Genomic DNA, 25,949 nt, shown 5'->3' with positions numbered 1-25,949 from the left:
GTGGCTTACCACATCTGCCAGGTCACCTATGTCACTTGTCACTCTCTTAACATTGGCTATTGCATCTCCGACGTAGGTCCGCGGTGGGTCCACCCCGTATGCACTTCCTGCGATCTTGATCTTACTATCTTCTCTTCGTACTCCGTGGCCTCCTCGTCCTCTAGCTCTTATCTCTCCACCTCTGAGTCCACTATGGTGCCTCGGGCCAAGAAGCACATAGATTCTCAGTAAACGATCACGAATCAATTTAATTAAAATGTAATTAAAATGTAGAGTCCTCTTTCTCCTCTCCTTTTACCAACATAATTAAAATATTAAAATTATTTTTTTATCCATCATTTTTTATTTAAGTAAATAGAGTTAGATATTTTATTTTCATAATTATAGAAACTTTAATATAATTTTTTAAATTCAAAATTCGAGATACTAAGGTAATATGAAATTTGAGGACGATGTTATTGACATATGATAGATACGTCGCTAGCTAACCACCTTCTCTCAAAACCTCCTGGTCCTATCTTGCTTCCCTGTAATTATTCGATATCTTCTCTTGTAAGCATATCAATTCCCACTATGAGCATTAGTCCTATCAGGGTTTTTTCTCGTAACACCTCCCCGCTTTAGAAGTTCGTTCAACACTTTCTCTCAAAACCTCCTGGTCCTATCATGACGTAATGTCACGAACGATCGTCGCGCACCCGCAACAACTCCGTTCAACGATCCGTTCGTCGCTCACACCCGCTTGTACAGTTGCTTGACAGCAGATTTTCTTATGGTTTTGGGTCATTTTGCTTGTAAATATGTAAGTTCGAACAAGCTGCAGCGCTACAATGCGACCGCTCACCGAACCGAGCAAAACAGCCCCAAAACAGCCCAAATCAGCCCTGTTTTCGCGTGCCACAGGTTCGCGCGGCGAACTGTCTCGTCAAAGCAAAATGTCAGCCATCTCAGACCCCAGGAACCCCCCAGGTGGCACCGGGCTGGATGGGGCTTCGGTTATATACCGGGCGTTGAACACTCTTTCGCAAGTTCGCACGTGACCTTTACGGGAACTTGGTGTTGCGCCTGGGACCAGGTGAGCGGCTGTTTGTGGGCTTGCAGCTGTTCGTTCATCCTTGAAAGCCTTGTTTTCCTCCCTCTCCCTCTTTTCTCTTGTGCACACAAGGTGTTCGACGATTTGCTTGTAAAGCTTCCCTTTTCGCGAGACTTCGGGACTTGTCCGTTGCTCGTTCTTTCGATCTAACTTTCTTTCTCTTTTACAGGTCCTTCGGGACCTGCGAGAGGTTACAAAGTGGCTGATCCTTGCGGAGCAAGATCGCAAGGGCGAAGCGCGACTTAGGCAACGCAAGCTAAGTTCGCGTCTTTGCCGCACGGGTGACCCGCGACTTTGGCAACGCACGCTAGCTTCGAGTCTTTGGCCGCAAGGGTGCCTCACGCCTTAGGCAATTCCAGCTAAGGTCGTGACAGTAAGGCAGGCCATTAATAACAATCGTTTCATAATAATAAAAATACCTATGCGGATCGTCTCTTAGCTCGATCGTATAAAATGAAAGCCGATATTATTATTATTGCTAAAGGAAATGCGAGATTAGCTTATTACTTCTTAGTTCGGTCGTAGAAAACAAAATTTGAACAGTCATTTGATCGTTGACATTGTCAAAGGTTCAAAGGGGCTAATTACATATTACCCTCTTTTAGTTAGCTACGTTTAGTTTCACCGCGATACCACTCGCCTCCACGAGGAGTAAGCTACTGACCTTATCGTTGCTCACCTCGCGTTGCTCTGCATCTGCGTCGACATCAACGCAGATAGTGGTGGCCGCTACGATATCTACAGCGAAAATGGTCGCCTTGCCGTTGATCAATTGGGTGAATCCCAACGCTAACCCAAAGATGGGGTCGTTGGAGCTCCCATCGCTCCCCTTCCCCTCCCCCCCACCCCGTTACCACGTCAATTCTGGATCAACGATGGACACTGCTCACTGTGGCGTGACGTTGGGCACTAATCAGAGCTCATCCACATCGTCACCGTCGTGCAAGAGGCCATTGGAGTATAGGGCGAGCGTGGCCGTGAACAAGTTGAGGGAGGCAACGAAGTGAAAGTAGCATTGGGGGTGGGGGAGGAGAGGGTGTCCTCAGTTACAATAAGGTCGAAGAGAGATCTGGGGATTCTGAGGCGTCGCTCCAAAGAGAATGAGATGGCAAAGGAACAAGGGGACAGGGAGTAGCCACCACCATCTGCGTCGACATAGTTTCGAGCAACAATTGCAACAACATCAACGCAAGATGGGCGACTATGATATCGATGGCACGCTCCTCGTGAAAGCAAGAGGCATTGCGATAAGATCATCATAGGCAATTAAGCAACTACGTCGACATCGACACCAACAATCATCATCCACTAACAACAACATTATCCACCACCAAATATTAAAATTATTGTTTATAATTTTTTTATATTTCTATCTATAAAACTAAAATCATTAACATAAATAAACCTAAATGTTTTATTTTTATTATTATAGAAATACTAATATAATTTTTTAAAACGTAAGAATTAAAACTAACTACAAGATGTAATCTATAATTAACCCAGTTCAAAGAGATTCTTCTACCGAACATCATTCCATTACAATGAAAATTGCGGGACCATTGATTAATCCCACCAATTCTTCCTTTGTCTTCGTTTCAACAAAAAAAAAGGGGGCATAATCATTACATAATGACCAATCTCTTCATTCCAAAGCGAATGCAGCACTAAAAAGTTTTGATAAAGAAACTACCATCGGCATAAGAGGGTAAGTGCTAAAGGATGAATAACCATAAAAAAACACGTCTTCAAAAGCAGTTCATCAGTAACTATAGAAAGAGTCATATAGAACTAAGTGCATAATATGGAGCCAAACAATGGTTCATCTGGAAACTCTAGCAGATCCATTATTAAGACCGAGGCTTCTCCTTCTTTTCCTTGAATAGGGCCAACAGGGACACACCAGAAACCTTCACAACCTTAAACCTTACTCCAGGAATGTCACCTACGGCATGGCCCTTCCTTCCAAATCCAGCAATCAAGACTTCATCCTGCAAAAGCAATGCAGCTTAGTAACAGACTACTATTAGAAGTTGAAGTTATCAGCCGATGATATCGACAAGCAAGGCATTTAATCTAGGGCACAAACAGACTATTCGAAGCAGATACTAATATCGGTCTCAGACCATGTCCTATATCAAAAAAAAAAAAAAAAAGGAATAATACTTGATCGGTGCACTACCATCAACTTGGGCTCAAGTAATTTTCGACATGTGATTCGAGGCATATTAGTTAATGTAACAATTATCCAATCGACTAGGATCATAACACGATGTGACTGATGTATGGTTGCCATGAGACCTTTGCCATATCATTACTGACCAGTGCATATCAGTTTGCACAAGACCAGCCCGATACTACCTCTTATAACTAAATCCTTGCTAACAAGTGCATAGACCATTCATCTGGAAAGCATAATGGCATATAGAATTGCTAGATGAATCTAAAACTTACATTTTCTTCTATAAAATTCAAGCAACCATCATTAGGAACAAAGGCTGCAATTTTCTTCCCATTCTTTATCAGCTGGACTCTAGCACACTTTCGGATAGCGGAGTTGGGCTGCTTGGCTTCAATGCCTCTGCAAGAGCCAATCTAATGTCAGTCCTCCAAACATAAGCAACACCAAAATTAGAAAATGAAAAGTAAATAAGCATTATAAAACTTACATCTTCTCAAGAACAATACCCTTGGCATGCGAAGAACCAGCAAAGGGCTTCTTCCACTCGTTGCCGAGATGACTTTTCTTGTATGCCTTGTCTGCCCATCTCTGCCTCCTCCTGTGAGTTTTGAGCTTGCGCCCAGCTCCCATACCACGAGTCTTCCTGCAACAGAGCTTACAGTTGATGAAAAGACATTTCTCTTTAATCAAACAAGTTCTCTTTATGATCACTCTTATGTTTAGAGGCGCACTAGAAAATTGGTTTTCATTTCTGATCATATATATTACTCAAGCACAAGCAATTGATTGAATTTACTAACTTAACTTATAATCAAAAACAACATTTTTATCTCTAAATATTATACATACAGTCATCAATAATTACAAAAAAACTTTTCCAATCAAACCAAAAGTGCCAAGTAGCCAAACTCCATATGCCAAATTTTTTGAAATATACGCTTGGCAAAACAAGATGATCTTTTGAACATTCAGAAACACACACACACACACACAGACAGATACATATTGCAGTCATCCATTGCTCAAAACCCCATCCAAATGGTGATTCGAATTTTCAAAACATCAACTCGATTTCGGTTTCTCCCCCGGTTCTCTTATCTAAGATCCTAAATAGGCGAAAGCATGAGATCCAAGAAGGATTATAGAGTTCCCGACGAAAAAAGAGAAACATAAACTGATCCATAAGAACCCTAGACAAACAGTTCGAACGTAGCATTAGAAAACGATAAGGAAACTGGAACAAGATCCAGGACCGGGCTATGGCTGAAACTTACCCCATCTTGTCGAACGTTCGACGCCCGCCTTCCTCTGGCCACTGCCTCCTCTTGGGGTTGTCGAAGAATCAAGGATCGGCGGCGCGTGGTGGAAACCCTCCCCGCTCCCGTCCCTTTTATGCACGCGAAGTCAACCTGTTCATGGGCCGCTCTGCCACATCGACCCAACCGGACCAATACGAGGACCATTTGGGCCGATTTCGAGGCCCGGTTATATATATATATATATACGCACTCTAAGCAACCTAGAATTAAGTGTAGGTATTATCTTCATCATCTCCTTAGGAAGAAGCTGGATCTTGACAGACCCACATGAGAGATCTGTTTGTGATTTCATAGGTAATATGCCTTTTAAGTTGAAGGTTCTCAACTCTACTGAGCGATGATCAATAGGTATTTGATCCCTGTTAACAAGTTATTCAGCTCTTCGACAGGTAGAACAGAGGAGGAGAAGTTCTCAATGTCAGAAAACAGAGTCAGTAATTCCTCCACATAAACAATAACATCACTTTATAATGAGAGAGAGGGAGAGGAGAGAGCAGATTGCATTGAGTAGTATTTAGAGATGTAGAAGAACAAGTAAGAACTCTCTTTCTTCCTCGTTCTCATCTCTCTCTCTCTCTCTCTCTCTCTCTCTCTCTCTCTCTCTCTCTCTCTCTATATATATATATATATATATATATATATATATATATATATATATATGTTTATGTACAAACGTATATGTCGATATGTTCTCTGAGCAGAGAGGCACAAGCATACATGACGTCGAAGAAGGGGGCGCGACGCAAAATCTGAGGCGTTTCTTCTTCTCCGACGCCCTCATCGCTTCAATCGCAACGGCGGCGTGCGCGACTCCACCAGCATCGACCAGAGGACCTGCACGTCCTCATACGGGCACGACTTCACATCCTCGTACAGGATGTGTATCCCCCTCCCTGTCAATGCAACCGTGTCATACGCCATGGCGTGGCGCTAACTAAAACGGAAGAAAGATGAAGAAACAGAGGCAGCGGAGGGAGCGTAGTACTCTTCCTGTGTGCCGAATGCAAACGAATCCACAGCTTCTTCAGAGGGGAGAAGAGGGACTGCAGCCTCCCCATCTGGAGCAGCGGCGGTGAAAGCAGAGCAGTGAGAGCGATGAAAAAGGGGAGGAGGAAGCAATTATCACTTTGCTTTGGGCTTGGGTGTTGTCCATTTCACTGTTCCTCTCTCCTGCCACACTGCACTCCCCCTCCTTGCAGTCCTACTCATGCATTACATGCTGTCTTGGTACCATGTCACTGTCCACCTCCCTTCTCAATAGTCATCCCTTTGCCTCAGAGCCCAAGTATGAAGATTCGCTTGCGTTGCAGTCGCCATGCTCACATACAGACGAAGTCGGCAGTGGATTTGCAGTCAACGTCACTTGAGAAGGCTTCATCATGGCCAATAAAGACCTCTTGATGGACGTCCCATTGCCGACGTTTGCCGACCGCTGGACTATGCTTTAATACCCAGCAGCATAAAACTCACAGGGATGCCTGCACTCAGCTTAATTAATGGAGTCTCTCGTAAGAAGCATGGCATTCGGTGGAGATATATAGCTTCGATTGTGATCGGCGAAGACCAATGATTAAGACTATATGACCAAGTCTATCGAACCAATTAACAGAATTATTTACTCCGAGCAGTCGTAATCTGGGAATCATATGAGCAGCTTAATTGAAGTTGTGCACAGAGTTTGGATGAGAAATAATACAAGTGTAGGAGATGTAGAGATAAGAATGAGATTACAGAAGGCGAATGGAGTTCATATATATGATATCATGTGACACGGGGAAGGGAAGCATGCAGGAGACGTATGTGGTCACAGATCATAGACTTGCTTGCCGGTGAACTTGACCTCGATGGGGCTGACGTTCTTGCCGATGGACCTCATGTTCTGGCCGACGCCTTGGCGGCCGGGGTTGACCTTCTCCGGGTAGACGCCGTCCTTGGGGTGGAGGTACTGCACCTCGCCGTTGGGGAACACCCGGTAGAACTGGTACTTGATCTTGTACTTGGAGCGCAGCCGGGTGCCGAGCGCCAGGCACTGCTCCTTGCGTGCCAGCTTCAGCAGGTTGGGCCCCTGACGCATGATGGCGGCGCCGCCGGTGGGCATCTCGAACACCTGCTCCTTGGGGGAGTCCCAGGTGATGACGTAGAACTCCTCCACCTGCGCCTTGCGGAGAAGCCCTCCCGTGCTGCCGCCGAAGATGGGGGAGGGGGTGTTGGGGTCCAGCTGAGGCGGGGTGAAGCCGGCAGGGGCCTCGGGAGCCTCAGGCGCCGCCGTCTTCTTCTCCTCGGTGGCCGACACCCGCAGGCTGGCGGCGCGGAGCTGCCTCGCCCCGGGGGTTTGCTTCCACGGGAGGAGTGCGGGGGGGGCGGCGGGCTTGGAGAACGGGATGGTGGTGGGAGGGGTGAAAAGGGAGGTTTGTGTTGACATGGCCATGGCGTTGGTGCTGAAACTGCTGCTGCTGCTGCTGCTGGTAATGGAGATGGCAGATGGAGGAGTGTGTGGGAGAGAAAAGGTCCATGGGAAGGAGGTGAAGGATTGGAGTTGGATAGGGTGGGATGAGTTGGACCAATGGGAGAGCATGATTTTGATAGGCCTCCTTGCCCACACCGCACGCACCCTCAGACTATTGTTGTGATATTGTCCTTTGTTTCCTCCAATAATATATATATATATATATATATATATATATATATATATCGTTCAAAAATTAATTACAACTTTTAAAGGTTAGGATATTTCAGATACATTAATATTATATATTTATATTCAATTAATCAATATTAATCATGTTTATATATGGGAAATTTTAATATTAAGAGGAATAAGGACATGAATCTTTTCCAAGCCTCAATCAACATGAAGACTGCGTCGGAGCCAATTCGACACGGCAAGGGCGGAATCAGCATAAGCCACCAGCGGCGCAGGGGAGGAGTCGCCGCGCGTGGAAGGAACGCCAGTCACTCCTTCCACATGTCGTGGTGGAAATCCGCCGAACCCAATGCCTTGGTTCGCGCAGTCAATCCATGATCCTCCTCCCTCCAGCTCCACAGAACTCCCCCTCCTCCGCCTATAGGGTTTCGGCATCGCCGGCTCTCCATGTTCGCCTGGAGTCCCGGCGATCACATTGTTGCCCTCCTCCGAGATGCGGAAGAATTCGTTCGATGGCGGCGACTAGAAGATCACAGCTATTATGGAGCTGATGTTGGTGGTGATGCTTACATTATCTCCGATGCCCACCGAGTAAGCCTTTTGCTTGTTAGAAGTTTTTATTGCGCGAGGCACTTGTTTGAACAAAGCAAGCGACTTGCTTTAGGAAAGTTCTAACAACATAACTGAGAGAAAACATAATCATGATTTTTATGTATTAGATATGCAAAATAATTGTTACTATAACATTAAATTACATGCATCTAATCTAACAAAAATATTAATTAAACTAGTTCAATCCAATAGTTCAATAATCTTTAAGGTTTTTTACTGTATTTTTTCAGTTTCAGCAATATTATCTATGACATATTGATTCTAGTAGATGTACTTTGTTGATAGAGGGTAGTATAGCCATCGATCAGGCAATATTCCTGAAGCTACTCGTGGATCTGTTATTAATTGTTTTTTTATTGGAACATGTATTTTGTGCTTAATAACTGTTGAATACTATCAGTGGATATCAGTGACATAGAATTGACATGTCTGTTCAGAACCGATGTATTGGTTTTCATGGAATTCTATAAAATGAAATAGTACCCATTTGAAAGTATGATTTGCTGATTCTACAAACCTATGTTTAGAAGAAGAAATTGTAAATGATCATCACACTCGAGAAAAAACCGACCAAAAGTAGTTCAGCGAGAAATTTGTTCCTGATCCAATCAATCACCACTCATGGGTTCTCAAAATGCTTTATTCTTCTAAAAAAACTCGTCTCGAGTATTAATTGTCAAATTTTGAACTATTTTCACCGATCCACCTGCTTATCTGTTTGATAAAGGGTATCAAACAACCCCAAATTCTCAACATGATACTTTAAACATCAAATAGACTTGTACAATCAAAATTCAGCAAGAAATTTGGCCTACAAAAAAGATCTGAGGTTATGTGAAATTGTATCAAGTTAACTAAATCTGCTACAAAGCCATTGAGGCCTGGAGTAACATAAATGTGAGATGAAAATGATGTTACTGAAACAACATTGATATGGAGGGGTTTGAGAAGGCTAAATTAAGATGGAAACAGTTTCTGGAGGTTTGCAGACAGTACCTGAACTAATTAAGGTCTGTATTGAGCCTTACCCTTAGCAGAGAGGCTGTCTATTGTACCCTAACTTTAAGCATATTTAGATGTTAATCTACATTATATACGCTTATCCCACAATACTAACTATGGTGCAGTTCATTTAGATTACGTAGCACATGATTAACCAACAAAGCTTCCATGAACCATGTTTACTTTTCCCTTTTTGCTGGGTTGCAGAGAACTGTAATTGAACTAACTAATTGACAACAATTTATTATGACCTTCCACCTTGTTCATTTTTGCAATGCAAAGCATGGTATTTAATTATGAATCTCCTTTCCAGCAATGAATCTAACACTAGAAATATTTTCCTCGGTGTATTGAAGTAATCTTGTGGTCCTGAAATATGATGCTACATAAATATCAATAGAATTTATAGATTAAGAGTGTGACCTTAAAGGATTTCTTTTGTCTACAACTGTAATCTGTAAAACTCCTTATCTTTTCTTTCAAGATTGAGCAATTACTGGCTCATCAATGTTGTATACTCTGTGACTGATTTTCAACTTAAAAGTTGATCATTTGGACTGGCAGATGCTTTAATTTGCCATTTCTGTATTCTAGAAGCTGGTAGAATTTGAATATAAAATACATAGTTTGAATGCATAGTACCACAACTCAGCAAACAATTGCAATGTTTATGAAAACAAATTAGACCTAATTTAGAAACTCAACATACAAGGAGTATCATTTTAAAAGTCCTTTGGCAAATCTTTGGATGAAAATTTTAGTGGGGAAAAGGAACTTAACAGGATGTGTAAAGGTATATCAGGATGTCACTATCATCAAGAACATGTAGAATGGCAGCTGACACTACATACGGACAGATCCCGCATCTACGTTGCAGTGCATGCAACCATCTTTAAACACAAAGTCAAAATCTTTTTTATGTTTTGTGGTTCTCTAGATGAATATAGGAGATTGCAGCCTGCCACTATCTCACCCTCACTGGCGTAGACACTTTGTTGAACTCACGATAGTCAAATCTGAGAACCTAGCACCAATTGTGCTAGTGAAAAGAACCATTTAATTGTTCCAATACCATAGAGGACTTTAGGAATCTGCCTGACCATTGAATCATATATAATTTGTATATGTGACATAGTGCCAAAATAATTATTTTCATGATCTTATGTGAGAACTTCACTGACAGTTTATTCTGATTTTAGCCACTCTGCTCGATGAAAATGAAAACTATCTCATTGTTTGTGCAATAGAAAATCCTGAAATGGTACGATATGTTGCTAAAAAGTCATGCTCAATACAAGAAAACCTGATGACCATTGATCTTATCGGTGTATAATGGCACAGCTGATTACTTTGTCCATGTCATTTCTGAAGATAAAACACCCTAGTTGTTTATTGTATGAAATTCCACGGATCAGATTATGGCAAAATAATCTTTTCATATTTTCTCACTCTGAAGATTCCACGTCCTAGTTATTAGATTAGATGATGGCGAAATTATTTTATTTTTTTTTCTTTGATATGTTTTCTACTCCTGTTTTAATTGTTGAGTTGGTTGGCATTACTTCTGATATATTTTGTTAGAACTAGCAAAGCGAACTTTTTAGATGCATTGGTTTGGAATGTACTATCTGACTGTTTTGTTGGTTTGAATGCCACTAATAGGTCATGTTCGTGTTCCTCTTCAAGCAAAGTCATGACATGTAGCAGATCAGTAACATCACTACACAAAGATTCAAAGATGTAAGATGCAGAAGACCAGTCATACCGGTTTGGGAACCTCCGAGTGGCACAAAAGGGAAGGGCTGGCCCAGGTTATCACCATGATTGGATCATCGCCTGTGTAGTAGCAGCTTGTTGCATGGGTACAAAATTACAGGAGTTTGAGTGCGGCGGACTGATCTCGGACCCCTTTTTGTTGCATGACCATTCTAAACTTACAAAGTGGCGAAGTCACTGATAAAAGCTCGTGTGATCCTGAGCTTTTGTGCTCATCTACTTTTCTTTTTCTTGCAACCGCTCAGGCACTAGATGAGGTTAAAATTGGGTTGATTCTGTGGGTTACAATATCGCACATCTTAGGCAAATCAGCTCTGTTTGTGACGAAATGATGCAACTGTATGAATTGGTGTGTATTATTCTATATCAATGTCACTTCATTCATTAGGATGTGAAATTGTAGTGGCCATACTTGGCTTGAGCCTTGATCCTTTTTCTTTTTCTTTCTATTTGCTTCATTCTTGTCATGAGATGGAACCTATTTAAGGTATTAACTGTTAGAGCAAAAGTAAATAAAAACATTCCTACTAAAAAATCCAGACGTATTCTTGATCTTCATGCAGGTTTCATTGGGAAAGCTATCCGAAGATACAATCGGGAGGATTCTTCTTTCAGCACAATTATAAAAGAATTTTGAAGGTGCTTCAGCACCGATGAAAGAGAAAATAATGAAAAGAAACAAGGTAAGGAAGCTGAAGCAAGAAGAAGAAGAACTTGTAACCTAATCCGTCCAACCAGAGAATGTCACGTAACCGAGTCACTGACGGAGGTACTGTGCAAGAGAGTAACACACACACATATAAAACCTCCACTTAACCGACTTCGTATTTAAGGATCACAAAGGAAATTTAACGTTGTTCCCTAACATTAACAGTCTTGTTGTGATCTATAAGATTCACTGTCGACTTTCTCCTCTCTCTCTCTCTCTCTCTCTCTCTCTCTCTCTCTCTAGTGTTGTCGGTAAAGCTACCACTCAATGGCATTATTCCTCGATGACACCCACGCATCACCCCACGAGGCTTTATTCTCCTTTTGTCTCTTTTTGGCATGTGGTGGAGAGGGGCCTCCGTGGGGCCATGGTCGGGGCTAATGCTTGAGCTGGACAGCAGTCGCTTCTCATTCCTTCGCATCAGAAGACGACATTTATATATCTTGAGATATTTATTCGTGGGAAAGACACATCAGTCCTATCGATCAATCATATCACAATAAGATATTTATTTCAGAATCGGTCGTATACAGAAGCCCTCCACCTCCTCCTACGGGTGTTCTACAGCTGAAGAACAACCGGTGCCCCTTTTCCTTCTCCAGCAAATAGATACGGCGACGTCCAGTGGCTGTATCTCAAGCATCAGAATTCCAGAGCAGGAAGTGTGGCATCGTCCTTGGCAAAAGGACGCAAACACAGCAACAGATAACGCGATCAAGGAGTGGAAGCAGCTCTAATGGCTTCTGCAACGTACAACAGCATGTGGCAGCACCCTTCAAACCTACATCTCGTTTCTCCTGTTGATAACAGCGAGCAGTAGCAACCATCTGCTGTTGCTGCACTCCCTCCCCATGTTCCGTTCTCCCAGAATCCCACCAGCAACCCACAGAGCTACAGAACCTGGATTCATTACTTGCAGAATACTGGCGATTAACCCTCCAAATGCCACCGGCCCCGACCGACAACTGTACACTGGCATGAAGGTCACAAACCCTTGTACGTTGTTCATGAAGTCTGGAGCCGCAGCTGGGCTTCAGTCTTTCCAGGAGGAAAACAGCAACATTCTTGGATTCTGACATCTCATTTATGGCAAAAGACCTTCCCAGGAAACGACAAGCTTCATCTGTTACTGACAGCGAGACAGGATCAAACCCGAGGCTGATCACCTCCGTGCATGCTTCCGCTACTCGACAAAGTCTGGGTAGACGGAGGAGGAGGAGGAGGAGGAGGCGGCTCGTTTTATGGTCGACTACATCCCACGAGGAAGCCAGCCCCACTTCACTGTGAGCTGAGGGTTCGAAGTCACCCTAATTATTGTACTCCCTGACTGGTGATGCTCACGTTCAAAATGATGGTTGGAATCCGACTGCCATGGTTGGTGGGCTTGATCGATGTACCAGCAAGCGACTTTGACATGGAAAGTAGGCAGTCCTAACAGAGCATGTAAATGGCTCCAGTCTCCTTGGTCCTGTTAAAGATGAGTGGGCGCACCGCGAGGTGTTGCGACTGCAGCTTATCGCTGCTTCTGAGCTGTGCGTGGGGTCGGTGGAGCAGCGCTGCGCCACCTGACTGCTGGCATCTCCGTGCTTTTAAGCCCATTCATTTTTTACCATGCCGACTGCAACTCGCTACACGCCTTCTTCTTCTTCGGTGTCCGGCAGTGAGAGTCCCACGAGGTGGGGCTGATGGTGGAGGAGCGTGCACGCTTCCTCCACCGGCATCCTTGCACGCTCCTCCACCGGCATCCTCTCTTCCCCTCGGCTGCTCAAGTCCAAGATGACGGCCGCCGCTACACCCTACAGTGAAAGGCAATCACAACCACGATGAGTCAGCAGGAGGTACACACACATGAATCGAGAATGAATTGGTGGCCATTTCAGCCGGATGACGATCAAGGAGGGAAGAGATCAAAGCACAAGGTATGGATAACATCCATCCACAGCTCACATGGCTACGGTCCTCGGTAGGATGGGGCCATTGGCATCTCTCGCCAGTAGCTCGTGATCCCAAGTCCTTTGTCTGCTCTCGGTCGTAAGCAGCAGCCGATGATGCGAATGCGAGTGCGAGTGCTCCTGTCTGTAGTTAAAGGGCTTCAGCAACACTCATTTGGATTCCTCGCGTGAGCTTTTCAGCAACACAAGCCGTGGTAGATCTCTTCACATCCTGTGCCAAGGACAATAACAGTAGAAGATAAAAGTTGGATTTACTTTCTCCACCAGCAGCATTAGTAATTTCTCTACCAATGACAACCAGCTTTACCTCAGATTTCTCATTTTTGTGCCACTGGACAAGATATCTGCCTCACAAAGCCATGTTTGGATTGGCCCCTCCACAGACTTCAGCTGGCGGGGAACCTTTCCTGCACAGTCCACTTAACAGCTGCTTTGGCCACCAGAGGAAAGAAAGGTGTGCACAGGTAAGTTCTTGTGCTTGAAGAAACCATGAACCATTTGGTGATCATGTGAACAGTGTCCATGGTGTCTTGGGATTTAAAGTAATCATGGAATTGAAATAGTATGGACTTACCATCGATGGAGAGACAGATTCCACTTCTTACCATGAATTCTCTGATCCCACCAATCTGCACAAGAAGACACTCGAAAACAGGATAAAGGCGAATCAGATGACAAAGAATAGCAATGAGCTATTGCAGAGAAAGAAAAGCAGCAGATCGCTAACAAATAGGATGAAAATAATATGTTATTGGAATCTGTCATAAGTTTGTAAATACCAACTCTGACCAAAAAAAGCAGTCCAAACTGCCAAATTTTTTTGTGCAACCCTCACAACTTAATCAAATATAAAGGGAGACATTGATTGATGAGTGGGGTATACGTTTCCCACTAACAAGAGCTTTGGCTAAAAGCCAGGAGGAAACACAACAAATCTCACTTTATCTAACACAAGAAAGAGCGTTGCAGCAAACGTATTGTAATGCATATTGATTGGAACATAAATTGTTACCTAGTAATCGTGGAGACTGTCCAGAATACAGCAACCCTGTAGTCATCCAGACATTGTTTTCACCTCTCAATGTTTGGCAAAAGAGAATTTAGGACTTGAAACCATGGTGTTGATAACCTGCACCAAAAAATACCTCAGAATTAAATATTTATTGCAATATGTGCATGAGAATCTTCAATGATATCAATTCACAATCACCCTTCATTATTCTCTGCAGTAAGAAGTGCAAAGCAAACACAACTGATGCTTCACATCTTCACAGAAAGACAAATTTTTTAACGAGCACAAGGATGTTTAGCCAACAGAAATGAAAGATGGCAACGAAATGAATTGACACACCACTCAAGTCTGCATAATCAGTATCTTAACAGCATCGGAGAACAGATGTTTATATGTAAAACCATGGAGGAATAGCATGTAATGATGATCTCAATGTAATCATCTCACTTTTTAAGTTATAAATGAAACAGAAGAAACAGGACACAATTGAGGTTAGCATTTGACCGCACTATACAAAATCCAGATAGGAGGATATTTTTTGTACAGTCATCTTCTTCCCTATGCTGCTTTGTGCTTAGTCCCTCTGCCCCTCTCGTCTCAAGACTGCAGGGGACTTGAGAACAAAACAAAATGCTGGCTGGTTCTTACCCACCACCACTTTCCTTCTGCTGTCCCCCATTTCTCATTGTCCTTCCTATCCAATTCGAACATTCAAATTGTGCACACCTTTGAACAGAGACCTACAGGGCAATGGGCCAGGAAAGAGGGAGGAGAATCCTCTTGTTTGATTCCAGAATCTTATCCAAAGAGGCCTCTGATGCAGTTGGTGTGGCCGAGCATCATTGTCCGATCCAACATTACCTCTTCTCAGGCTGCCAACAGGCTTGTAAATTGTCACTTCCTGGTAGAACATATTATGATAATATGAGCACTCAGTCTGATAAAGCAGTTTTGGATCTATACAGGAGAATAATGAAAAAAAGACAAGTGTAATCACCAGGTTTGTGATCAGTCGATGGCTTCATGGAAAATGGTGGCATAGACATATAAGTGAATGCAGCAGACATTGGATGGCGAGGAGAGCCAGAGGCAGACTGAGCAGCCGCAGCCAGCTGAGTCGCATTAAGAAAGCTAGGTGGAGGCAGACCCTTCATGCTGTTGGCCGCAGCCATGGCCTTTGCAGGATCAGATGTGGCGGAAACACCAGCCAGTGTAAGTGCGGAGGGGGCACAAAGGGAAAGCATCCCAGTGGAAGATGATGTTGAGCTTTGTTGCTGCTGCTGTTGAGACTGTCGTGTTTGTGATTCAGACTGGCGCTTTTGATAGTATTGAGCAGCAATGGGAGCAGAACCACCGGATTGAGCACATTGGACCTGTTGCATGTGCGAATTAGAGAAGAACAGCTGGCCCTCGGAGAAAGCTTGCTGCTTTGGTTGCTGAGGCTGCTGCTGCAGCTTACTGTTAGAGCTGGGGGCAGGCGGAGGAACTTTCTGGGGGTGTCCAAGAATGGGTAGCACATTTGGGTTACCCATAGTTATTGATTTTGAGCTAGAGCTTGATGCCGATTGCTTTACACTTGATTGTTGATGAAGCAAAACTGCAGAGGTTTGAGGACTGGGTTTTATGCTTGCAGATGCACTTGGACTCCCACCAGCACTCTTGGAGACTGAACTTGAGGGCGATCCAACAGCAATAGTGGCAGATGATGGAGATGGACTTCCACAAGCTCCAGAGAGATGTTGACCCCCTGGAGGTACCACTTTATTTGAATTCATGCCAAATGAAATCTGGGTTTGGTGGCTTTGGGCGGGAAACGGCTGTTGGGTCGTTCTGCCTTGCAGTTGGAGAACATTGTTCATCATCACCTGACTAGGTGTGACTGCAGAAGGATCCACACCTCTTCCAGCAGATGTCTTGCCCTGAGGCCACTGGATCGGGCTGCCACCTTGTCCAAGAGCCTGAGAAAAGCCAGTTAGAGCATGAGGGAACTTAGCAATGGTAGAACCTCCCGGCAGACTCTCAGGATGGATATTAGTATTGTTGCTTGAGGCTGAGGGCTTTGAACGAGATGATACAGGATGGTGCTGCATCTGCAGCGGTTGCTGCTGAAGATGAATTAGATGTTGTTGCTGTGGTTGGGAGTTGGGAACAAGAGTTGTAGTTGTAGCCGTGCCAGCAGAACGGTCAGCAGATCTACTGCCATTTGCAGGAGATTGAATGGGGTTTACTGACCGGGAAGAGATATCAATGATGCTGTTATTGAGAACAGATGAGATGGAAGATTCACCATCTCCTTTTGCAAATGAAAGAGAATGCTGTGGACCTTTGCTTACAGTCATAATCTTTCTACCTTCTTCACCACTCACATTTGTGTTCATCAACTCCCTGGCAACAGATTTCCCATCTTCTGACATTTGGTGGACCTTCTGTTCTGTCGCTTGAGCAGCTGCAGCAACTGCAGCTGTGCCAATCTGGTGGTAGCCATGTTTAGACATTTCTGGGAGGCTATATGTAATGGCATGATTTTGTGCCACGGAAGAGAAGTCGAGACCTGGTATTGCAGTTCCAGACCCACCAAAGGATGCAAAGGGTATTGTAAAAGCTTGAGGTGGTGTAAGCTCTACCATCATGTTCTGCTTTTGTTGTGCCTGATGATTAATTGGCTGCTTATCACGATGAACCCCATTATTGCACATTTTTCTAGCAGCTGCAGCAGTAGATATCAAAGCAAAGCTTTGAGAATGAATTGGCTTAAAAAATTGTTCGGCAAAAGATGCCCTTCTGAGATTGAGAAGTCTTACCATTAGCAGTGGGAAGGTTATCTTCCATGTCCTTATTGCACTCCTTGGGACGAGCATGCTGAGACAGGAGGCCCTGTTGCTGATTAATGGCTGGAAAACCATTAGAACTTGCACCAGCAGCACCAGAACCACCTCCCCCAATGTGGTGTAATTGCTGCAGATGTTTCTGCAAGGAAGGCCCGCTCAAAGTGATTGGACTCTGGTGACTCTGTTGAACATGAGGTAGTGGCCCTGCTGGTTGCTGCTGCTGCTGCGGTCGTATTTGTGATGGGTGAAGCATGTGAGGAGGGTAGAAGAAGGGCATTGCTTGAGGATTACTTGTTCCTCGAAATGATGGAGCCCCTGTAATATGGGCAGGAATAGGAAAAGGATACACATTGTTCTGAAGAAAAGCCAGGTACTGAGCTTCATTAGGAGGCAAACTAGCAAAGCTCATGTTCACTGGATTCACCGACCCACCACCCCCGCAGCTCCCCACAGCAGAATTCAAGGCACCAGATGCCCGCACCTCAGCACCAGAGCCCACAGAAGCTTTTGCTGTCCCAGGCCTACTGGAAGCAGCTGTGGCCTGCTGCTGGTTGACAGGGAAAACGAATGCAGGCCCATGCTAAATAGACAGAAGAAGGGGTCCAAAAAGAAAGGCTTTCATTATTCCTTGCACCAACAGTTCTAAAAGATCCGCCATGGATGAGTGAAAAGAATCCTTACCGGAGTGTTGTTTGCTGATCCAGACTGAGGCATCTGCTGGAGAATTAGTGGCTTTCTCTGGGCAGTATCCATGATTTGCATTTTCTCCTGTGTGATATTACCCATATATGATGTTAACTCTGGTGTCCCCTTGGTATCTTGCAATGCACCCATGTTAGCCCCTGGAAAGCTTCCCTGCATGGGATTTATAGGGATAGCAGCATCTGAAGGTGGAACCATATTAGGATTATATGGCTTGGCCCCGTACAAAGGTGTAGCTCCAGCTGCAGCAGTCCAGAAACAATTCATCCGTGCAAACTTCTGGTGGTTGGATATCATCTGTGCGACATAGCAATGCCTAGCACAGCGCTTTGGTCGGGGATGCATTTGAAGAAAGGCTGGTGGCTGCAACAGAAGTTATGAGAATCAGAGAGAACCTACCTAAGATAATTATTTTGCATGCACATGTGTGGTATGTATGTGCGCGCTTGAGATAGAAAGTGTGCGTGGGTAAGGAGAAGAAACCTGCAAGGAACCCGAAGGATCTGCATTTCTATCAGTAGCAACAACAGCTTGCACAGATGGAACTTGACCCATGTACCTGAGGATGAAGAAGATGAATCCTCCAACGCCAATTGGAAAGTCTTAGAAAAATAAGACAATTGCTTACCCAAAGGGAGGAAAAACCCCTGGCCAAGTTCCAACAGTCAATGGCATATGGAGCGAGGATGCCGATGCTTAAATGTGAAAAGAGGAAACAGATCTAAAGATAGAAATCCAAATGGAAAAGATCAAACAAGAATGAGAACGATTGGTTGGGAAATGTTTATTACCAGACTTCTCTTGTTTAGGCTCTACTTTAGAATCTTTCACTTGCTGCCTGTGGATTTGCACTTTGTCAAAGCCACTATCATCTTTCTTCGGCTTTCCCAAATCAACTTGAAGGTCAAGATTCTGTGTGATTACTACTTGCTTCTTCAGATCAATATCTTTCTGAGCAGACTTCTCAATCTGTCGTTCATCTCTCATCAATGTACTCTCTGCAGGCTTTGCCTCTGCCTTATCCTTGTTCACTTTTGATCCCTAACAATTGCAGAAGTGACTTTAGAGTCGAGCCAAAACAACTTTTGCAAGTTATTGCCACAAATTTTAACATAACTTCCAACCATTTCAACGTTTGTGCCCTGTGGCTTTTGTTCTGGCTCAAAGTCATCCCTCTCTGGAGACAGCTTTCCTGGAGGAGGTGCCTGCAATAAACACATAAATTCGTTCAATTAAATAGCCCTTGAATGAAGAAACTTACAAAGATGCTGAAAGAAGCACATCCACCCACCATCAGATCAATCTTCAACTTCTCCTTCAGGTTATCCAAGGATCTGTAACATTGTGAGTAGCTTAAGAAATCAAATCGAGATATAATTGTAAGAAAGATACTGCAAATTAGAAGTTACATCTTTGTAGCATCCAAGTCAGTCCGAGCAGATCCTTTAACAGGTGCAACGAGCTCTTGCTTGTTTTCCATTTTGTCCCCAATGTTTGAGACTGTTGTCAATGGATGCAAATCCTGAATCTTATTCTTCTCCTTCTTTGCTGACTCCTGCTGTTGTACAACGGATAACCCATCCTGAGAGGCCAAAACATCAATGGACCCACCGCCATTTTTTAGGGAATTAAATGCAACATTCTTCTCCAATCTTGGCGATGAAGCCTCTGTTTTAATCTGGTTATCTGAATCCACTTTGGCAATGGAAGGCACTGGACTTGTGGGGCCTTCTTCGTCAAACTTCACAGGTCTCGGCCTTTTTCTCTTCGGAGCTGCAGATATTACTGCATCGATCAGCGAAGAAATAAAAATGTCGGTGAAACAGAGGAAAAGGATCGATTTGGTGTACAGAACAGACCAATAGTAGGCAACGGAGTAGGAATAGAATGTAAATTGGATGACGGAAGTGCTGCCGGAGATGGCGACATTGAGCTTGGTGATGACACTCTCGATTTAGTTTCATTGCCCGACCCGCCATCCACATCCCGTGCCTCCAGCTTGTGGCTGTCCTGCTCCGGAAGAGACTCGAATTGCCTCGTCATCCCGTACAGAACCTCGGCGACCTCGATCTCGATCTCATCTTGGCTCAAAGATGCCGATTTGGATATCTTTGGCGGCCGGTGCTTGGCTCCGCTGATCGGCTTCTGATGCCATGAATCAACAAACAAGAAAGCAAACGTCAATCGGTTGAAGGCAAATAAGAACACAGGGAAAGAAGAGGTAGTGCATGGTGTCAGGATTGGTCCAACCAACCATCTTTTTCCGAAGGGAGCCATTGGAAGAAGACGGTGAGAGTTGGGAGGTGGAAGCGGGGCTCAGCCTCGACGGAGAAATGGATGTTTGCTGGGTGATCTGCTCTCCGCCTCCGCCGCCACCTCCAGCTCCTAAAACTGGAGCCATTTCATGTGTCCTTTTTGTAGCTGCTGCAGAACCAAGAGGAGATAAGGATAAGAAAAAAGGGAGAAGAAAATAAAGCGAAAACCTTTTCTCTTCTTAATTCGTTCTCTCATCTCCCGGCTTCCTCATCGCCTACCTGAACGAGCTTTTCTCGGTACCGTGAAACCGATCATCTCATCTGCCTTCCACTTCACGACTTTAGGCGGAAACGTCTTCCGCGACTGCTGCTGGTGTTGGTGGTGATGGTTGTTCTGCTGTGGCGACGAAGCCGCCAAAGGATTTAGAAGAGGGGGCGAGGACGGTGGTAGCCGGACGGGGACGGACAGGTCCTCGTCTTCATCGTCCTCATCTTGGTCGATGCTCTCCTCGGAGCTTTCCTCGGCGTCATCTCTATCTCTGTTGCTCCCGTGGAGCAACCTGTCCCCTCTCCTCCTCTTGCTCCGGCCAGATCTGTCCCGATCCCGGTCTTTCTTCACCCCTCGATCCCGCAGCCTTGACGTCTCCGGCATCTCCATCCTTCCATCCTTCTCTGCAGTAGACATATCGAAGTGACAGAAGTTGAAATCCGAGAAGACGAAGACAAAAACACGGAAACAAAGTCCGGGGCCTCCAAACCAGGAGAGTCTCTGAAGCCGCTGTTGTTCCTCTGCCTCCTCCTGGACAACCCTCCTCCGCCGACGCCGACGCTGACGCCGTTGGCCGCCGCCGCCGGAATGGTCCCTCTCCGAGCTTCACGATTTCTCTCCATCTCTCCCTGTCATCCAATTAGATCACCAGCTTCTCCTCATCCCCTCCGCCAGATCTCCCATAAAATCCAACCGACGCCGTTCACCGCCCAAATGGTTCCCGATACCGGTCCCGTCCCACGGACCAGATCGCGTAAGCTCGCCGGAATCCTTCAGAACCCAAAAAAGCAGGAATTTTTCCGCCAGATCTCTTCCACCTCCTCCTCCACTCCGTGTGCTTTCTCTCTCTCTCTCTCTTTTCCTTTTCCTCTGCTTCGCCACTCTCTATCTTATGGTTTTGCTTCCGTCGCCTATTTCTGCAGCACCACCCGCTTTCCCTTACGTTTTGTCGCTCACCCGAACAAACCATCGATCCAGATCGCCCCTTCAACCCTTGGCTCCGTCCGCAGTCCGTCCGATCGTCCTCCACATCGGACGGTCCAACCATGGTGATGCCATCGTGGCAACACTTAGACCGTCCGATACGCTGCGGGCTCCAGGGACCAGACCGAGCTGTCGCGGGTGCTCGCTCTAAAAATCGCCGCCCTAGTCGCCTTCTCACTGGAAAAATGACCGACACGTGTGCGCTTCCAGGGTGAATTGCGCCTCGAATTCCAGCATCCTCACCGGCTACATCCGTCGCGCGAGTTTGCCCGCCGCGATGCTTCGTAGCACCACCCTTGTCCCCGCACCGTCAAGATCGCCCGCGAGGCCCACGTGGAAAGCGAGCGCGAGGGGGTCGGACGGCAGGAACGCGGACAATCACCCGAGAAGAGAGAACGACCGCCGTTGGATCTGGGTGATGGCGCGGAGGCAGGTCGGGCCGGGCCAAGCTGGCAGCTCCGGGGTGTGTGCTTCGGCTCGTTGCCGAGCGAGGGGTGCGCTTCGGGTACGAACCGAAGCGGGCCCGAGATGGGGCCCACGGAGACCAGGGGCTACCCGTCTTCGGCCTCTCTCTCTCTTCCCCCACTCGTGCCCTTTTTTATTGTTGTCGTCGTCGAACACGTGGCTTGTGGCACCGTCATCCGGCCCCACTCACCGCACTGCCTGCTCCCATAATAATAGTGCAATAATAATAATAATAATGAATTTTATTTTTGTGCAGCAAAGCGTAGTCTTTGTCTTTATATATCTTTTTCCTCCTATTTCTATTATATCGGCAGTATATATATATATATATATATATATAATACTAACCGTACTAATACAATAATTCAGACACACAATGAAACTGAGGATTGCATTTTTGTCTTCTTACGTGAAATGTGATATATAAATGTCCTCTTCTCCGCAATCAGATGCCAGATTACATTATTATATTAGGGCTTCTAAGGTCTCCAATGCTGTATGGAGTAGTATTGTCACGCATACAATTTGTACGGGTTGATGCCTGCGTCAAGTAAAATTTTATAATACTTTAATTAGAAACATATTATTTCACATTGATAGTATATAAATAAGATTTGAATAATAATTTATATACATATGTTATGCATTTTAAAATTTTAATATGTGATATATAAGAAATATATTTAAAATTATTTTTATTAAAAAAAAGAGTTCTTAACGTCTTTTTCAGCCGACGTAGTCTAGACTCGTATGTGTAGAGTTATTCGAGATATCTCCAATATGAAAATATCGAACCCTCGATATACCACTTGAACGAAGATCAAAGTCAAAATAGATTTTTCTTTTTTTAGTAACTAAATATATATGAGTGCGAACACGAATAGTTAAAAAAATAAAAAGTTCTTAATTATTATATTAGAAATATATTTTTATATAAGCCTTGAAGAGGGGATAATTTCTAACCGCCCTAATGTCTTTTTGACGTCTTATCAACATTTATTTTGAACTCTTATTGATGTAGATAGATAGGTGAAATGTGACTTATCCTTTCTTCTCGTAAGTATTTTATATAATCGATAATGATTGAATGATAATATATTTCATATCAATTTCTGTGATAGATTTAAAGATATAAAAAAAAATTATTTTCATAATAAATGTGGAAGTGTGTATATAAGGTTTTGTGTTGATTCAAATAAGAGTTTTTATATTGCTAATATTTACAATTAAAAAAAATAAAATTTTATATAAATTAATATATAATCATATAAATCTATTTTTTTTACTTTTAATTTATATATTTATTTTGTTATTGTTTTTAAAGATCTGATTCATAATTTCCAAATTGGTGGTTCTTGGTTTGTCAAATTCGAAATTAGAATTATATTTATTTCAAGTATTTTTTATTTCGATTCTGAAAGTACCAATCTTGATTTAGTTCTAACCATTATACCATCGAACCTAGTTATTTATTTTTCTTAGTCGATTCGAAATCGAATCAAAATTATTGATTTTAATTTTAGTTTAATTTTTTTAAAATCAAAATCGAACTATATGACTTCGAATTCGATTTCATTTGAAATTTATTGAATCATTAACTCGATTTGATTTGTTTGCAATTACTCAAACCTGTTGCACATCAACCAAGATGATATTACTCCCAACATGACGCATAGCAATCTTTGTATGGACTGTCCACCAAGCTACGTACCACAGTTTGATTGATCGGATGGTGGAGACTAAGCCAAATTGGGTTAGCAACACACAAACATACCATCATTGATACGAAGAATCGATTCTGAATATTTGAAGACAACTTGGAAGGGGGAATGATGTGGCCATGAGTGAGATACCTTGATGTATTTGAATGGGGTTTTCCATTTCCTTTCACGGCGACAAGAGATTAGGATGTGATTGATCGACGTTTGATCCCTGTAAACGTACCTCCAATCCCCGATCTCATAAGTGTGGATATTATATCTTAATCATTAGAATACGTGGATCGTAGGTTTAATAATTTTTAATATAACATGTAAGATTTTTTTTCAAATATAAAAATATATCAAAAAATTAAAAAAATAATTTATATAATATAACATGTTATAGAATTATTGTATTTTAATTTTATAATAAAAAAATTTATATGATCTTTGCTATATATATATATATATATGATGATGATGATGATGAAAATGTTTTTATGATCCTCCAAAAACACAACGTTAAACTTCGATCGTTGTTGGCCAAGCGATTGCCTGAGGTAGGACTACTGTTAGACACAACAACGATAACCCCCTCGTGGAGTTGCTATTTCCAACGTAGACTTGTTGTCGCTCGAGGAAACAATTATTACCCAGGAAGAAGCAGGAGGTAACGACATTCTTACCGGTCATGCATGGATGGCGAAACTATTATTGGTAGTGGTGGTTTTGCTGTTGGTTGTAGCGATGTGGTGGCCATCACGGTTTGTGTTGGTGATAATGGTTCTACCATCGAAGAAGTTGCATGAGTTAGTTATTACGAGAGAAGCTTATGGTAACGTTGAGGGAATATATATAGTAGGTAGGTAATTATCATGATAGGATAAGAGAATTGAAAATCGAAGACAATTTTCACCGATCATATAAAAAAAAATCAATTGATGAATTAGATCATATATATATATATATATAATATACAAGATGATTGCAACAATATTCCTCCAACTATTTCTTAATGATGCATTCGAGCATCACATTTAACAACTAAAATGTTCATCCACACCCTAACGATGCCTACCTCAGTGCAATTATTGTGCCATTCGCTTCCTCAATACAAAATAGGTGGCCAACAACATGTCGTCCCATTAATGGCCTTCTTTATTACCCGGACACACCAGTTACATAAAACTATTCTTCTTCTTCTCCCTCTCTCTCTCTCTCTCTCTATCATTTCTTAATGGCAAAGCATGCTTCTTTAACCTCTCTCTCTCTCTCTCTATCATTTCTTAATGGCAAAGCATGCTTCTTTAACCTCTTATCAGATCAGTCCACCGCTATACCATTACTCTAATCTTTAAGCCTGTGAGTAGGGTCCCTATTGCTTCCATCATATCTGATATTATTTTGACCTCAGCAGAGTGTACTGACAAACCAAGTCAATACCGCAAGATCTCGTATAAGCAAAGTTGGCAGGTGGCGACACACCTTTGTGTAGAATAATATTACTCTTTCTTCCGATATGACCTCTGGCTGATAGTGTTCTTTATGTGCTTGCTTCCACGAACCTGGTCATCAGATGGTCCGATTAGATCTCACCTTGTGGTTCGAATCCTTCCGACTTTTAGCTTGGGAGGTGTCAGCGGGTGGGCACACTTCTGGGTTGCACCAACACGGCAGTGGAAGTGACGGGGAAGGCCATGGCCGCGTAGTCACCTGCTCCTCCACTTTGAACTTGTCCCTGAGGTAAATGGAAAGGGTGTGGGGGTGGAGCCTCCATGAACGTACGTACGCCAATCTAGTCTTCGACACTGTTCACTTTGGGGGGTGCAACGAGGAACCCTATCTGTTGTTTAGTGAGTAGTGGTGGTGTCATGGTGGGAACATAAAGCTATGACAGAAGAACAAGTGTGTTATTCGTTTGGTTGAGAGGTTAATATGACTCTGATCCGACGAGGTGATGGGGATGGGATGCTGATAACTCTGCATCGACCCGTTGGATTGAGATGATAGACGGTAGTTCTTAATTGTAGCTTCGACGATTCAACACACTATTCTACACTTTGGGGAACCAAAGGTCTCATCAAAGTCGTCCATCTCACTTCCCATAATCTCAGTCGTTCGTTCGTTTGTTTTGGATAAAAATATAAAAAATATTCCATTGTTGTTTTGACAGTAAAAGTCCAGTGATTGAGATCAAAACGGGGAGGGAAACGGACGGTTCTGATGGGATGTCATTGTTTGTTGGTTTAATACTATAATATTAATTATTAATTATCGATATACTTAGTCACCTTTAATATCTCGATCTTTATGTTACAATCTGTTTACTTATAAAAATAAAATATTTTTAAAAATAATTTAATAAAAATTTAAAAATAAATATGATTAAAGTAACAAATTAAATATTTTATTTTTATAGATATAAAAATCTTAATATAATTTTTAAAAT

The 25,949-nt window shown here is 43.4% G+C and overlaps 3 protein-coding genes and 1 long non-coding RNA gene across 5 annotated transcripts; all 4 read right to left on the bottom strand.

Moving 5' to 3' along the window:
* Nucleotides 1–2,715: 2,715 nt before the first annotated feature.
* LOC135673772 (small ribosomal subunit protein uS12) lies at nt 2,716–4,683 on the bottom strand. The gene is made up of 4 exons (XM_065183054.1): nt 4,547–4,683; nt 3,760–3,915; nt 3,545–3,671; nt 2,716–3,081 (listed from the first exon to the last, which is right to left on the bottom strand). The coding sequence occupies exons 1-4, from the start codon at nt 4,549–4,551 to the stop codon at nt 2,941–2,943; spliced, it is 429 nt and encodes a 142-aa protein (XP_065039126.1). The 5' UTR covers nt 4,552–4,683; the 3' UTR covers nt 2,716–2,940.
* A 1,539-nt stretch (nt 4,684–6,222) lies between these two features.
* Nucleotides 6,223–7,091, bottom strand: LOC135673771 (photosystem I reaction center subunit II, chloroplastic-like). Its single transcript, XM_065183053.1, has one exon. It carries the CDS (start codon nt 7,017–7,019, stop codon nt 6,396–6,398), a length of 624 nt encoding a protein of 207 aa, XP_065039125.1. The 5' UTR covers nt 7,020–7,091; the 3' UTR covers nt 6,223–6,395.
* Nucleotides 7,092–11,826: 4,735 nt separating this feature from the next.
* LOC103984967 (uncharacterized) lies at nt 11,827–13,585 on the bottom strand. The gene is made up of 2 exons (XR_001978099.2): nt 13,282–13,585; nt 11,827–13,130 (listed from the first exon to the last, which is right to left on the bottom strand). It is a non-coding gene; the product is annotated as an uncharacterized LOC103984967 (long non-coding RNA).
* Nucleotides 13,586–14,628: 1,043 nt separating this feature from the next.
* Nucleotides 14,629–21,274, bottom strand: LOC103984966 (protein TIME FOR COFFEE). 2 transcript variants are annotated; one of them, XM_009402562.3, is made up of 14 exons: nt 20,842–21,274; nt 20,363–20,755; nt 20,083–20,252; nt 19,688–19,973; nt 19,238–19,601; nt 19,120–19,162; nt 18,953–19,033; nt 18,620–18,869; nt 18,457–18,523; nt 18,312–18,387; nt 17,808–18,191; nt 17,100–17,706; nt 15,296–17,005; nt 14,629–15,199 (listed from the first exon to the last, which is right to left on the bottom strand). In XM_009402562.3, the coding sequence occupies exons 1-14, from the start codon at nt 20,972–20,974 to the stop codon at nt 15,156–15,158; spliced, it is 4,608 nt and encodes a 1,535-aa protein (XP_009400837.2). In that variant the 5' UTR covers nt 20,975–21,274; the 3' UTR covers nt 14,629–15,155. The 2 variants fall into 2 exon arrangements, with proteins under 2 accessions (XP_009400837.2, XP_018681941.2); XM_018826396.2 differs by having other exon boundaries at nt 20,083–20,249.
* Between the last annotated feature and the right edge of the window lie 4,675 nt (nt 21,275–25,949).

The sequence above is a fragment of the Musa acuminata genome, chromosome BXJ1-5, assembly GCF_036884655.1.
Source record: "Musa acuminata AAA Group cultivar baxijiao chromosome BXJ1-5, Cavendish_Baxijiao_AAA, whole genome shotgun sequence".
NCBI classification, from domain to species: Eukaryota; Viridiplantae; Streptophyta; class Magnoliopsida; order Zingiberales; family Musaceae; genus Musa; species Musa acuminata.
Note: the sequence above shows the minus strand (reverse complement) of the source record. Positions and strands in the feature narration are given on the sequence as shown.